This window comes from Mandrillus leucophaeus, unplaced genomic scaffold, assembly GCF_000951045.1.
Source record: "Mandrillus leucophaeus isolate KB7577 unplaced genomic scaffold, Mleu.le_1.0 Scaffold29, whole genome shotgun sequence".
Classification (NCBI taxonomy): domain Eukaryota; kingdom Metazoa; phylum Chordata; class Mammalia; order Primates; family Cercopithecidae; genus Mandrillus; species Mandrillus leucophaeus.
Genome location: NW_012103031.1, coordinates 790415 through 805076, shown reverse-complemented (window position 1 = coordinate 805076; position 14662 = coordinate 790415). Strand labels below are relative to the sequence as shown.

At 51.1% G+C, this 14662-nt stretch overlaps 1 protein-coding gene across 3 annotated transcripts in view; it reads left to right on the top strand.

Annotated features, from left to right (window-relative positions):
• The first annotated feature begins 5555 nt into the window (after positions 1 to 5555).
• Positions 5556 to 14662, top strand: part of PILRA (paired immunoglobin-like type 2 receptor alpha) — a 32522-nt gene continuing 23415 nt past the window's right edge. For all 3 annotated transcript variants that reach the window (XM_011985691.1, XM_011985693.1, XM_011985692.1), the window contains exons 1-2: positions 5556 to 5833; positions 6146 to 6535. In XM_011985691.1, coding sequence (XP_011841081.1) covers positions 5779 to 5833; positions 6146 to 6535 — 445 coding nt within the window. In that variant the 5' untranslated portion in view covers positions 5556 to 5778. The remainder of the gene's footprint in view (positions 5834 to 6145; positions 6536 to 14662) is intronic.

Here is a 14662-nt window from a genome sequence, read left to right as displayed (position 1 = left end):
CACTTCCCTGTGCATCTCCCACGTGGCTGCCAAGTGCCTCTTCCTGCTCTGCAGTATCTGTGTCCAGTCGTGATGCAGGGAGTATCCCCGCTAGTAACAGATGGCGCTCACAGATTTAAGGCAGTTGGAAGCAAGTTTAAGAAGGGAAATCTTTTTTTTTTTTTTTTTGAATGGGGTTTCCCTCCCCCCCCGGCTGGAGTGCAGTGACGCAATCTCAGCTCACTGCAAGCTCCGCCTCCTGGGTTCAAGCCATTCTCGTGCCTCAGCTTCCCAAGTAGTTGGGATTACAGGCGTGCACGCCCACACTCAGCTAATGTTTGTATTTTTTAGTGGTACTGGGGTTTTGCCAAGTTGTCTAGGCTGGTCTCAAACTCCTGGGCTCAAGCAATCCTCCAGCTTCAGTTTCCCAAATAGCTGCAATTACAGGCGTGAGCCACCGTGCCTGGCTGAAAGGTAATCATTAAGGAGTGGGCAGGGCAGGAACACTGTCAGAGATGGTGTGGTGGCCAAGGCTAGTACAGCAAATTGGCTGCTTCCTGTGATTGCACGGGTTGGGGGCTCAGTTCCACAAGGCCGCCCCCGCATCAGATGCCAGTCAAAAGCTCACGTGGTGCCTGTGCTTCTGACACAGGGCTATAAAAACTGAGGTTCCCATGATCCCCTCCTTGGGTTCAGTTAATTTTCTAGAATGGCACCTAGAACTCAGGGAAACCCTTTACTCACATGTGCCCCCTTATAAAGGATATTATAGGGCCTGGCGCCAGGGCTCATGCCTGTGATCTCTGCACTTCGAGAGGCTGAGCGGGGAGGTTTACTTGAGCACAGGAGTTTGAGACCAACCTGGGCAACATAGCAAGACCGTGTCTCAAAATAAAAACATAGGATATTACAAAGGATAGTGATGAACAGTCAGATACAAGAGATACACAGAGAGAGGCCTGGGGGAAGGCGTGCAGAGCTTCCATGTCTTCCCCAAGTGCTGCACCCTCTAGGAAGCTCCATGAGTTCAGTTATCCAGAAGCCCTCTGCATCCCTTTTGGGTTTTTATGGACTTCATTATAGAGGCATGAATGGGCCAGGCACAGTGGCTCCTGCCTGTAACCCCAGCACATTTTGAGGCCGAGGTGGGAGAATCAATTGAGCCCTCAAGCGGCAATTGAGGCCGCAGTGAGTTGTGATTGCACCACTGGACTCCAGCCTGGGTGACAGAGAGAGACACTGTCTCAAAAAAAGACAAAACGAAACAAAACAAAACAAAAAACCTGGCCAATATGGTGAAACTCCATCTCTACTGAAAATGATCGTCGCCTGATCCCCACCCCTTGAAGATGCCTCCACGCCCTCCGTACACATTTGGTCAACACTGACTGCCCGGCACACTGCACTGGGTGACAAGGACCCAAAGCGACACCAGCCAGTGCCCCAGCCCTCAAGCACCTCCCTGTGCAGAAGGAAGACAGCACAGAAAAGGGAAGCGTGGTTGTCACAGAGGCCCAGAGGACTGCCGGCTGATGTCACTGAATGGGGAAGTGGTCGGCCGCACGGGCCCTCGGTTCAGTCCTGATGCCACAGTGGATGTTCATGGGCCATGTGACCTCAGGCCAGGCTGAGAACCCCCCTCAGGGCCTCCGTTTCTTTCTGTATGAATTGAGGACCATAACAGAGATGCTGCCTGCCTCCTGGGATTGTCCAGAGAGTTAAAAGCTCTTTTAAAATGCACCTGCTGGGTTGGGCGCGGTGTCTCACACCTGTAATCCCAGCACTTTGGGAGGCTGAGGCAGGCAGATCATGAGGTCAAGAGGTTGAGACCAGCCTGAACAACATAGTGAAACCCCACCTCTACTAAAAATACAAAAAGTAGCCGGGCATGGTGGCACGTGCCTGTAATCCCAGCTACTCAGGAGGCTGAGGCAGGAGAATCGCTTGAACTTGGGAGGTGGAGTTTGCAGTGAGCCAAGATTGAGCCATTGCACTCCAGCCTGGGTGACAGAGTGAGACTCTTTCAAAAAAATAAAAATAAATAAAATGCACCTGCTGGCGGGGCGTGGTGGCTCACACCTGTAACCTCAGCACTTTGGGAGGCCTAGGAAGGTGTATCACCTCAGGTAAAGAGTTCGAGACCAGCCTGGCCAACATGGCAAAACCCCATCTCTGCTAAAACTACAAAAATTAGTTGGGCATAGTGTTGGGCACCTGTAGTTCCAGCTACTCGGGAGGCTGAGGCAGGAGTATCGCTTGAACCCGGGAGGCAGAGGTTGCAGTGAGCCGAGATGGTGCCACTGCATTGCAGCCTGGGTGACAGAGTGAGACTCTGTCTCAAAATAATAATAATAATGATAATAATAAATAAAATAATAAAACAAAATGCACCTGCCATTCTTTCCATCAGGTATGTCCACGGAAATGAGGGTCATGAGGGAAGCAGTGTATCCTCACAGATCCCCAGAAATGAGAGACACAGCCATGCAGGGCCACTTGGGAAAGCACCAGAGTCCCTCGGGGGGCAGAGAAAGCCAGGGGGAAATGGGGGTGAGACCTTTTGTTATGCTTTCCATGGAAAAGGCAAGGAAGGGTATGCAGGTTTAGGATTGGCTAGTTAGAATAATGTTAGCAGGCTCTGGGGATTAGGGGCTGTCACTTGTTATTTGGTGCCCCGCCCAGGGTGATGAAGGCAGAGAAATACTGCCTCCTGAAAGGGGAGAGGCAGCTAGAAGAGCTGGTTCAGTGTTGGGGCCCTGGATTAGTTGGTTTGCATATGAAAGGCACACTCATCCAGGCGCTGCAGCTCAAGCCTGTAATCCCAGCAGTTTGGGAGGCCGAGGTGGGCAGATCACAAGGTCAGGGACCATCTGGGCCAACATGGTGAATCCCCATCTCTATTAAAAATACAAAAATTAGTTGGGCATGGTGGTGTGCACTTGTAATCCCAGCAACTTGGGAGGCTGAGGCAGGAGAATCGCTTGAACCTGGGAGGTGGAGGTTGCAGTGAGCTGAGGCTGTGCCACTGCACTCCGGCCTGGCAACAGAGCGAGACTCCATTTCGGAAAAAAAAAAGAAAGGGACACTCTCAGAGGGGTCATTTGCTAGCTTTAACAACTGGTTGGCTCTGGCAGGGGCAGTCCCTCTTTCTGGTCTTGGAGGTCCAAGATGCCAGAATATCAGCAATAAGTGGGGCTGGGTGAGGTGGCTCACACCTGTCATCCCAGCACTGAGGGAGGCCAAGGCAGGAGGATTGCTGGAGCCCAGGAGCTAGAGACCAGCCTAGACAACATAGTAAGACCCCACTTCTCAAAAAAAAAAAAAAAAAAAAATTATCCGTGTGTGGTGGTGTGTGCCTGTGGTCTTCACTACTCGGGAGTCTGAGGTCAGTAAATCGCTTCAACCCAGGAGCGATGGTGATCGCGTCCCTACACTCCAGTCTGTGGACACTCTAGTACCTTGAGGATAATACAGCCTGATTACAGAAGCTTTACAGCAACTCTTGAAGTCAGGTATTATAAATCTTCCACCTTCATTCTTCATTTGTAAAGGCCTGTTGGCTATTCTAGGTCCTTTGAGTTACTGTAAGAAAGTTACAATTGGCTTGTGAACTCCACATCTATTGGGATCAGAGGAAAGCAGGAACAGGGTGGGTGCCAAGGAGAGGCAAGGGGCTGGGGCAGGGATGGATGTGGCCAGTGAGGACAGGAGGATACTTGTTGCGGGAATGTGGGGACATCCAAGCAGTGGTTCTCATCATGCCGTGCAGGGTACTCGCCCCCTCCCTGCCCCTGCTCCCCACACACAACTTCCCACCCTCTCCCATGAGCACCTGCGCTAAGGGGCTGCATTTAGGCTCCGCCCACACTGGAATCACGCCCTCCTCCAGGCCCTCCTCCCCCTCCCAGAGCCCTGTCTGAGAGAGAGCCACAGCCCCAGGCTCAGTCCCAGGTCCTGTCACTGCTGTTGGGGGAGGGAGGATGAACAAACCCAGGAGACCTCACATCATCCCAGAGCAGAAATCCTGACACAAAAGGAATCTCCCATGGGGGTTCAGCTGGGTCCAGGGCCTGAAAGTGACATCAATGTGCACCTTGCATCAAAGGAGATCGCACGTGGCAGCACTGGGGCAGAAGACCCTGGGAAGCATGTGCCCTCCAGAGCTACCCAGAGGCTGTTGGCTGTAAGTTCTATGTGGCCCCCACCTTGGACGGCCTGGTAAGCAGGTGACCCTTCAGCCAGGTCCTCAGGCAGGGCGGACAACCCTCTCGAGGCCCTGCCCAGACAGCCAGGGGGCCCCTTGTCCTCTCTTTAGTCCATCTTTCCAGCTGGGACCAGTTCAGTCCAAAGCCCCCATGCCTCCGTTTTCCTGTGGGTTGAATGGGGAGAATGAGGCATTGAGGGCCTGGCTCAGACGGAGGGGTTTCCTGAGCACAGGGGAACATGTTTCCTCCGGCCTGTGAAGGGAGGGAGGGAGGGCTGGCCTGGCTGGCCCTGGGAAGCACAGAGGAGCCTACTGGGGCCAGGGAAGAGACTGAGAAGAGAAGGGAGGCCCGTCCCTGCCTGCTTCTGTCTCAAGAAGGCTGATGCCATTTCCTCTGACGAAATCCTGTCTTCCTGCCCCCACGGCCCCTTAGCTGGAGGGGCCACCTCACCCTGGAGAGGGTGGGCAGAGCCTCCTACGGAGGGAGCCCTGTGGGCCACCAAAGCTCCCCGCTCCAGCGACCACCGCAGGCAAAGGCCAGCAGAAACCCGTTAGAGATGGGCCCAGGATTGTGTGTGGGGTGCCCACTGCTGCTCTGAGCCTTCACTTCCTTCTGTGTCCAAGGAAGCCTCTGGATCAGCCAAGGGCTCAGGTGTGTGGAGGGAATGACCTGAGGTGCTGTATGAAGGGACGGCCTCCTGTCCTGCACTCAGAAGTTGAGGCCCAGAGATTCTGCCCTTCAGCCAGGCCCAGACATCTGGGTAGAGGGGGCTCCAGTCCTGGAACTGTCACTGCAAGTCACATGGCCTGGGGCAGTGCTTCTCGGAGCCCTGTCCCCGCCTGCATAGGATGGGGAGGTCAGAGGGGAGCCTGCAGATCCAGTCTCATGTCTAGGGGGTGAAGGGGTGGCCTCCAGAAGGACCAGTCTGTGTAGGGGACCATCAGCCCCCTCACCCCTTGAGCAAGGTCGTGGTCCCTGCACCAAGGGAAGAGGCCAGCTGGGCCCTGGTGGTGCCTGGGGACTGCATGGAAGTCCCTGCCGGGGAGGGAGAGGGACAGAGGACAAGCTGGGGACTCTGGTGCTTGGGCTGGGATCTGAGCGCCTGTGACCTCCACCGGCTTCCTCCTCCTCCTCCCTGAGGACTGAATCTGGGACACAGAAGGGCAGAGAATCAGGCCTGCCTTTCCTCTCCCTGAAAGAGCCTGTGCTGGCCCTGGGCAGAGAGAAGGATGAGAAGTGAAGCTGAGTGAGGTGGGGCTGCAGGGATCCAGGTGGGAGGGGCCCAGCCAGCCAAGGTCAGGCCCGGCCCCTCAGCAGGAGGACAGGCACTGGGGCCCTTGGGCAGGGCTGACTTGACACTGACCACAAGGGAGGCCCTTTTGCAATAAGAGGAAAAAAACCAGATGGATAAAGGAAGTGCTGGTCACCCTGGAGGTGCACGGGTTTGAGGAAGGCTCCCGGCCCCCACAGCCCACTGCGGAGCCTGAGCCCGGCTCCCCCCACTCACCTCAACCTCCAGGTGGCCCCACCACAGGGCCCCTCTCTGCCTGGACGGCTCTGCTGGTCTCCCCATCCCCTGGAGGAGAGCAAGGCCATGGGCCGGCTCCTGCTGCTGCCCCTGCTGCTGCTGCCTGCATTTCTGCAGCCTGGTGAGTGCCCAGGACCACCCAGATGTGGGCTCTGCCCAAACCACAGGAGGGGCCAACCCGAGACAAAGGTGGGACATCTTGGGGAGGGCCCAGGCTCCCACCACCAGGAAACAAGGGCGGGTCCCACAGGGGCGGGTGCCCCCATCCTCTCTCTCCCATGCCTGAAGAGTGGGAGACCCAGGCCAGAAGTCAGTCCAGCCACCTGTCACACGACTGCCTGTGGCCGAAGGTGCGGGAGGGTCTGGGGTCACCCTCTTTGTGTCTTGCGGTGGCTTCGAGGTCTCTCCCCCACTCTCTCCCTCCCACCTCTAGGTGGCTCCGCGGGATCCAGTCCAAACCGCCCTTATGGGGTCACTCAACCAAAACACCTCTCAGCCCCTGTGGGTGGCTCCGTGGAAATTCCCTTCTCCTTCTATCACCCCTGGGAGTTAGCCACAGCTCCCAACATGAAAATATCCTGGAGACGGGGCGACTTCCACGGGCAGTTCTTCTACAGAACAAGGCCAGCTTTCATTCACAAGGATTACTCGAACCGGCTCTTTCTGAACTGGACAGAGGGTCAGGACCGCGGGCTCCTCAGGATCTGGAACCTGCGGAAGGAGGACCAGTCTGTGTATTTCTGCCGAGTCGAGCTGGACACACGGAGATCAGGGAGGCAGAAGTGGCAGTCCATCGAGGGGACCAAACTCACCATCACCCAGGGTGAGTCCAGCTGCCCCGGCACCTGCCTTGCCCACCGCAGTGAGGTTTTTATGATCACTGGTGACGTCGTCCCTGGCACCTCAGACCCCACTTCTTCTGACGACCCCTAAGTTCTCTCTTTGGCCCCTAACACTTCCTCAGGCCTTTGCCACCTCTCCCCTTTTCTCTTCCCCTTGTCTCCACATCTGATCTGCCGTCCCCTCCAGATCCAGCCCCGCCCCCACTCCTCAGGCCTCAGCATCTGCCAGACCCTCTAATTATCCTTCATTCTTTCTCCAAACTGGGGATCCAGCCTGGCCTCTCTCCATGACCTCCAGGCAGATTTGATCTCTCCAGGGTGTGGCTCACCCGCTCTTTGTCATGTGTCTCTGCCTGGAGTCCCCGTTAGTGCCTCAGGGTGGGCCCCATATCTTGCATCTCTCACAGTCACGAGCTCATCCAGGAACCCCCAGCAGGTGCCCAGTGACTGGCCCTGGGAGCTCTGCAGTCCCTGGGTCAACCTGGGTTCCCATCTGCCTACTTCCTTCTCCCCCTCTGCTTCCCAGAAGTGTCCTTCAGCTCCTCCCTGACCTGTCTCACCTCTTCCCTCACCTGTCATACCCCTCTTCTCCTATATCCATCCTTTACCCTCGCTTTCTCCCCAGCCCCTGCAGCCCCCACTCTCCCTGACAAGCCCCTGGGTTCTTCCAGCCGTTCCCTCTCTGTCCTCCACTCTGGTCTTGCTACTCTGTCCTTACCAACACTAAGGGACGTGTCTGCAGAAGCAAGAGCAGCAGCCCTCATTCACTGAGGCATCATGGCATGGTCCTGGCAAATTGCTTCATGTGCATTGCCCTAGTGAACCCTCACCAAGACTCCTCAATGGCAAGAGGAACTGCTATTCTCTTCAGTTTACAGATAGGGAAACTGAGGCTAACAGAGCCTATATAGCTGCCCAACGTCACACTAGTGGTGCAGATGGGATTTGGAAGGGATGGTGAGGGCGGGGCATAGTGGCTGATGCCTGTAATCCCAGCACTTTGGGAAGCCAAGGTGGGTGGATCACTTGAGGTCAGGAGTTCGAGACTAGCCTGGCCAACATGGCAAAACCTCGTCTCTACTAAACATACAAAAGTTAGCCAGGCATGGTGGCGCATGCCTGTAATCCTAGCTACTCAGGAGGCTGAGGCAGGAGAATCACTTGAACCTGGGAGGCGGAGGTTGAGGTGAGTTGAGATCGAGTCACTGCACACCAGCCTGGGTGACAAAGTGAGACTCTGTCTCAAACAAACAAACAAACAAACACACACACACAATGACAGCGATGGTGAGCTGCAGAGCTTTCTCACCTAACCTCTAGCTACAGGGCCTCGCCTATTGAGTTGACCATAGTGTTCGCCTTGACCTACTTTTGAACCTAGCGATGGGATGTGTTGCACTAATAGATCTTCTGTTTTATTCAGAAAGGGCATCAGGGAAATTTGAGCCTAGGTTTATCTGTCTCCAGATCAGTGGGGCGAGGGGAGTTTCTCCCAGGCCCAGGCAGGAAGGGGGTGCATTGTCTGTAGAAAATGTTTTAGGAAACTAATCTTTGGCCAGGTGGGTTTATTTTTTCTAATCACTTGCACTGGCAACCCTAAACAATGCCAGGGATAAATTACTCTTCCCTGCAGGGACAGACACTCTCGCTGCCCGTGCCCTGGTAAACCACCACACCATCTTAACCATTGTGTTGGTTTTGGAGCAGATGGAGAGCGGCTCCATAATCCAAATGAAGCAAGACAGCCTTGAACTTTGATTTCCTACATATTTCCTTAAATGGCCTTTTCTGAGAGATTTGGGTTTTTCTCAGGCCTTCTCTTCCTCTTTCTTTAATTCCTGCTTGCTTTTCTCACTTCTCTGCATAGGTCAGAGTTGTAGTTTTTTTCATTAATAAATTTTTTTTTTTTTTTTGAGACAGAGTCTCGCTCTGTCACCCAGGCTGGAATGCAGTGGCTGGATCTCAGCTCACTGCAAGCTCCGCCTCCCGGGTTTACGCCATTCTCCTGCCTCAGCCTCCCAAGTAGCTGGGACTACAGGCGCCCGCCACCTCGCCTGGCTAGTTTTTTGTATTTTTTAGTAGAGAGGGGTTTTCACCGTGTTAGCCAGCATGGTCTCGATCTCCTGAGCTCATGATCCGCCCATCTCGGCCTCCCAAAGTGCTGGGATTACAGGCTTGAGCCACCGCACCCGGCTATAAATTGTATTTTTAATTAATTCAATTAGTTGATATTCATGCTTATTATAAAAAAACAAAATACAGGAAAATAATAAAAAGAGAAAAATGTTTTTGTTTTTGTTTTTGTTTTTTTTGAGACAAAGTGTTGCTCTGTCACCCAGGCTGGAGTGCAATGGCACGATCTTGGCTCACTCCAACCTCTACCTCCCAGGTTCAAGCGATTCTTCCGCCTCAGCCTCCGAGTAGCTAGAATTACAGGCACCCGCCATCATGCCAGGCTAGTTTTTTTATTTTTGTAGAGACAGGGTTTCACTGTGTTAGCCAGGCTGCTCTTGAACTCCTGACCTCGGATGATCTGCCCGCCTTGGCTTCCCAAAGTGCTGGGATTACAGGCGTGAGTCACCTTGCCCTGCCTTTTTTTTTAGACAGGGTCTCGCTCTGTCACCCAGGGAGTATGATCATGGCTTACTGCAGTGTTGATCTCCCAGGCTCAAGTGATTCTCTTGCCTTAGCCTCCCAAATAGCTGGGACTACAGGCATGCACCACCACACCTGGCTAATTTTTGTATTTTTTTTTTTTTGTAGTCATGGAATTTTGCTATGTTGCCCAGGCTGGTCTCAAACTCCTGAGCTCAAGTGATCCACCCACCTTGGCCTTCCAAAGTGCTTTGGCCTTGCCAAAGTGTGTCTGGCAAAAAAATCCAACTGAAGTACCATCATGCTAAGTAAGATATAACAAACTAAAGGAGTATTTGTAGCAGATATAAACTAAGTTTGTTGTTGGCTTATTAATGTTTTCTACGTAATTTTACTTTTGTAACCAAACCTAATTGTGTTCTTTGTCACTTTTCTGTTTTATTTCTAAGCACAAAAATCCCAATTTCCACTAAAAGTTGAAAATATTGGCCAGACACAATGGCTCACGCCTGTAATCCCAGCACTTTGGGAGGCTGAGGTGGTGGATCACCTGAGGTCAGGAATTCGAAACCAGCCTGGCCAACATGGTGAAACCCCGTCTCTACTAAAAATACAAAAATTAGTCTGGTGTGGTGGTGCATGCCTGCAGTCCCAGCTACTCAGGAGGCTGAGGCAGGAGAATTGCTTGAACCTGGGAGCCAGAGGAGGTTTCAGTGAGCCAAGATCCCACCACTGCACTCCAGCCTGAGTGACAGAGCAAGACTCTGTCTCAAAAAACAAAACAAAACAAAACAAAACAATTTATATTTAAATTCTTAATTAAAAAAATTGTATGTAGTGAGAATTTATTTTGATATATGGCATAAACAACTAAATTGATCTTTATATGAAGTAATTAATCAGTTGTCCCAACCCCATTTACTGCATTTTTATCTGCTTCTCTATTGATACATTAGGCTTGGTTTTAAAATTATTTTTATAGAAGAGCATCTGTTTCTGGTCAGTCAATTCTGTTTCACTGATCTGTCTTTTCTTACATCAGCACACAGGTTTAGTGATTGTAGCTTTACCACGTTTCAATGCCTAAGACGATTTCCATCTCAAACATATTACTCCTTCCTCAAAAACTTTTTTAGGCTGGGCGCAGTGGCTTCATGCCTGTAATCGCAGCACTTTAGGAGGCTGAGGCACGAAGATTACTTGAGCCCAAGAGTTTGAGACTTAACATGGGCAACATAGTGAGACCCCATCTCTACCAAAAAAAAAAAAAAAAAATTAGCCAGTTGTGGTAGTGCAAACCTATGGTCCCAGCTACTCAGGAGGCTGAGACAGGAGCATTGCTTGAGGCCAGGAGGTTGGGCCTGCAATGAGCTGTGATTTCACAACTGCACTCCAGCCTGAGTGACAGAGCAAGACCCTGTCTTAAAAAACAAAGCAAAACAAAAAATATTTTTCTGTTGTTGCCTGCCTGTTCCTTCCCCACTGTTAGAATAACTTTATCCAGTTTAGGGGAAAAAAACAAAAACAAAAAACACAACACTCTTTTTTTTTTTTTTTTTTTTTGAGACGGAGTCTGGCTCTGTCGCCCGGGCTGGAGTGCAGTGGCCGGATCTCAGCTCACTGCAAGCTCCGCCCCCCGGGTTTACGCCATTCTCCTGCCTCAGCCTCCCGAGTAGCTGGGACTACAGGCGCCCGCCGCCTCGCCCGGCTAGTTTTTTGTATTTTTTAGTAGAGACGGGGTTTCACCGTGTTCGCCAGGATGGTCTCGATCTCCTGACCTCGTGATCCGCCCGTCTCGGCCTCCCAAAGTGCTGGGATTACAGGCTTGAGCCACCGCGCCCGGCCCACAACACTCTTTTAAGTCACAGTTGCATTAAACCTATAATGCAATTGACAGAAACCAAAATCAGGCTCATACACAATCTTCTCACCCAGGAACAAGGACCTATTTTATATCCCTCAGTAAACCTTGGTAGTGTTCTGCCAAAGAGCATTTAAATGTCTCATAAGATTGTTTAACTGTCTGTAGTGAGCCGAGATCACGCCACTGCACTCCAGCCTGGGTGACAGCCAGATCCTGTCTCGGGAAAAAAAAAGATTTTTTTACCCTCTATATTTCCTTTTGTTATTAATATACAAGATTACTTTTTGAATCCTTAATAATTGTTATTGTAAAAGTAATGCATAGGTGGCCGGGCACCCAGTGGCTTATACCTGTAAACTCAGTACTTTGGGAGGCTGAGGTGGGCAGATCACAAGGTCAGGAGATCGAGACCATCCTGGCTAACACGGTGAAACCCTGTCTCTGCTAAAAGTACAAAAAAATTAGCTGGGTGTGGTGGCAAGTGCCTGTAGTCCCAGCTACTCAGGAGGCTGAGGCGGAAGAATCACTTGAACTGGGAGACGGGGGTTGCAGTGAACGAAATTGCACCACTGTACTCCAGCTTGGGCAACAGACGGAGACTCTGTCTCAAAAAAAGAAAAAAAAATGCATAAAATCTGGCCAAGACGGTGGGTTATATGCATGTTTACCATCACCCCCTCCCAGAATCTACTAAAATAATAGCAAAGGGAATTTTTAAAGAAAGAAATCCTCAAGAACAAGAAATAGATGAACTGGATGTACAAAAGCAAATTTTGAGAAGCTGGGAACAGACTAATGGAATTGGTTTAGGGCTAAACCCTAAGCCAGTGTTGGGAAACCCAGATGAATGGCAATTTATACCACAAAACTCTGTAAAGGTTCAGTAATGTTGGCCCTGAGTACCCTTGAAAGTAGGAGTGAAGATGGGTCTGAAAACTAGAGGACATTGAAAATCTACTTCAGAAGCAGGGAAACCTCCATTCCTCATTCCCCCACCCTAGCCCGAAGACAAGAGGTTTGCTTTCCAGAATAGATGAACCAGAGGGCCTCTGGGGCAGCACCCCAGGGATAACTGGCAAGGCGATTGGGGTCTGGTCCTTATGCCGAGTCCCCCAGCACTGGGGACTATACCTTGGCCTCAGCTGTGTCTGGGAAGCCTGAGGCTAGAGTCCCTATATGATTAAATGAAACAAACTTCTCCCATGAAACACGAAGAACAAAACAAACATGAAAAACAGAAAGAGGAACCTGGAAGAAACCAAAACAGTTCAGGGAGTATAAAATTTTAAAATACTCAGCATCTCCTTCTATTCAGAAAGTTAAGAGACCTCGTGGATGTGATAAGAGGGGGTGCTTTACAAAGGAACTTGCAAACCACAAAGAAACCACAAAGAAAGCTCTTGGAAATTTAAGATACAATAGCAAAAACAAAAAATTCCATTAAAGGGCTGGGCGCGGTGGCTCACACCTGTAATCCCAGCACTTAGGGAGTCCAAGACAGGAGGATTACTTGAGGCCAGGAGTTCAAGACCAGCCTGGAAAACATAGCAAGAATCTGGCAACATAGCAAGACTCTGTCTCTATAAAAAAAATAAAATTTAAAAATTAGCTGGGTGCAGCCTGTCGTGGTAGCTCGCACCTGTAATCCCAGCACTTTGGGAGGCCGAGGTGGGCGGATCACTCAACAAGTCAGAAGTTGAGACCAGCCTGGCCAACATGGCGAAACCCTCCCTGTCTCTACTAAAAATACAAAAAAAATTAGCTGGGTGTGGTCGTGTGTACCTGTAATCCCAGCTACTCGGGAGGCTGAGGCATAAGAATCATTTGAACCCGGTAGGCGACGGTTGCAGTGAGCTGAGATCACACCACTGCACTCCAGCCTGAGTGATAGAGTGAGACTCCATCTCAAAAAAAAAACAAAAAAAACAAAAACAAAAAAAAAAAACCTAGCTGGGTATGGTGGCACATGCCTGTAGTTCCAGCTACTCAGGAGGTTGAGGCAGGAGGATCACTTCGGGCTGTGAGGTCAAGGCTGCAGTAGCTGTGGTCCCACTACTGCACTCCAGCCCGGGTGACAGAGTGAGATCCTGACTCAAAAAAACCAAAAAACAAAACAAAGCCACCACTACCACCAAAACAACCAAAAATGCACCCAAGGATGAAATTTACTTTTGGGTGTGGGAATAAATATATAAATGGATCAATTCTTTTTATGTGTCAGGTGATAGTGAAAAGAGAAAAGAAGAGAACTGAAGTGGAGTGAGTGGGACAGAGATTGCTAAGGGTGGCCCTGTATTCACGCTGAACAGGGAAGGCTGCTGTGAGATGAAGCAGGTGTAGGGTAACTGGGGAGACCTTAGAGTGAAGCACAGTTTGGGAAACCAATCAGGGACGGGGAGGGGGGGGAAGTACCCTGGGACCAGCAGCAGGCCTGAAGAGCAAGGGGAGGGAGCCCAGAGAAGACTGGAATGTGTGGAGAGGAGCTGTGGCCTCTGGAGTCAGAAGTTACAGGGCACGAGAGCCCACAGATGGGGTCCATCAAGGCCAGCTCCAAAGGCACAACACAGGGATGGAAACACTGGGGAGCAGACCTGGAGAAGTCCCAGGAAGATCCAGCCTAGATACAGATTGATTGGTAGAACATAATAGAGAGGTTGGGAGAAGAATGTTCCAGTCACACAGGACAAGTGTGGCTGAAGCCAAAGGGAAGAGGCAGAGGTTGCAGGAGGTGGGGAAGATCCTGTGTGGCTTTGAAAGCCAAGGAAACAACTCACTTTCGCTCTGAGTGCCATGGGAGCAAAGGAGCATTTCCTGCAGGAGTGCTGAGATCTGACTCACACTTTTTTTTTTTTTTAATCATTTTTTTTTTTTAGATGGAGTCTTGCTCTGTTGCCCAGGCTGGAGTGCAGTGGCACGGTCTTGGGTCACTGAACCTCTGCCTCCCAGGTTCAAGGGATTCTCCTGCATCAGCCTCCCGAGTAGCTGGGATTACAGGTGCCCACCACCACACCCGGCTAATTTTTCTATTTTTAGTAGAGACAGGGTTTCACCATGTTGGCCAGGCTGGTCTCGAACTGTTGACTTCAGGCGATCCGCCTGCCTCGGCCTCCCAAAGTGCTGGGATTACAGGCGTGAGCCTCCATGCCCGGCCCCAACTCATAGCTTAAAAGCATCCTTATGGCTGTGGTATGGAGGAAAAAATTACAGGTGAGCGAAGTCAGAAGCAGGGAGACCAGGGAGAGATGATGCAGCTTGGCTTAGCGAGATGGCAGTGCATGAGGTGAGAGGTGGCTGATACTGGTTATATTTTGAAGACAGAGCAGACAGGATTTGCAGATGGATTAGACGTAGGGTATGAGAGGGAGGGAAGCAAGGATGACTCTAAGGTCCTTGGACTGAGCATCCTGAAGGACAGAATTGCCATTTACTGAGGTAGAGAAATGGGGAAGAATGGGCTTGGGAGGAAATCAAGAACTCTGTTTTGGACACCTTACGTTTGAGTCGTTACTAGACATACAAATGGAGGCGTGAACAGGTAGTAAGATCTCTGAGTCTAGAGTGCAGGGGGAAAGTTGGCTGGATATATCAACTTGGAACCCAGCCTGGGCAACATAATGGAACCCCGTCTCCACCAAAAAAAAAAAAAAAA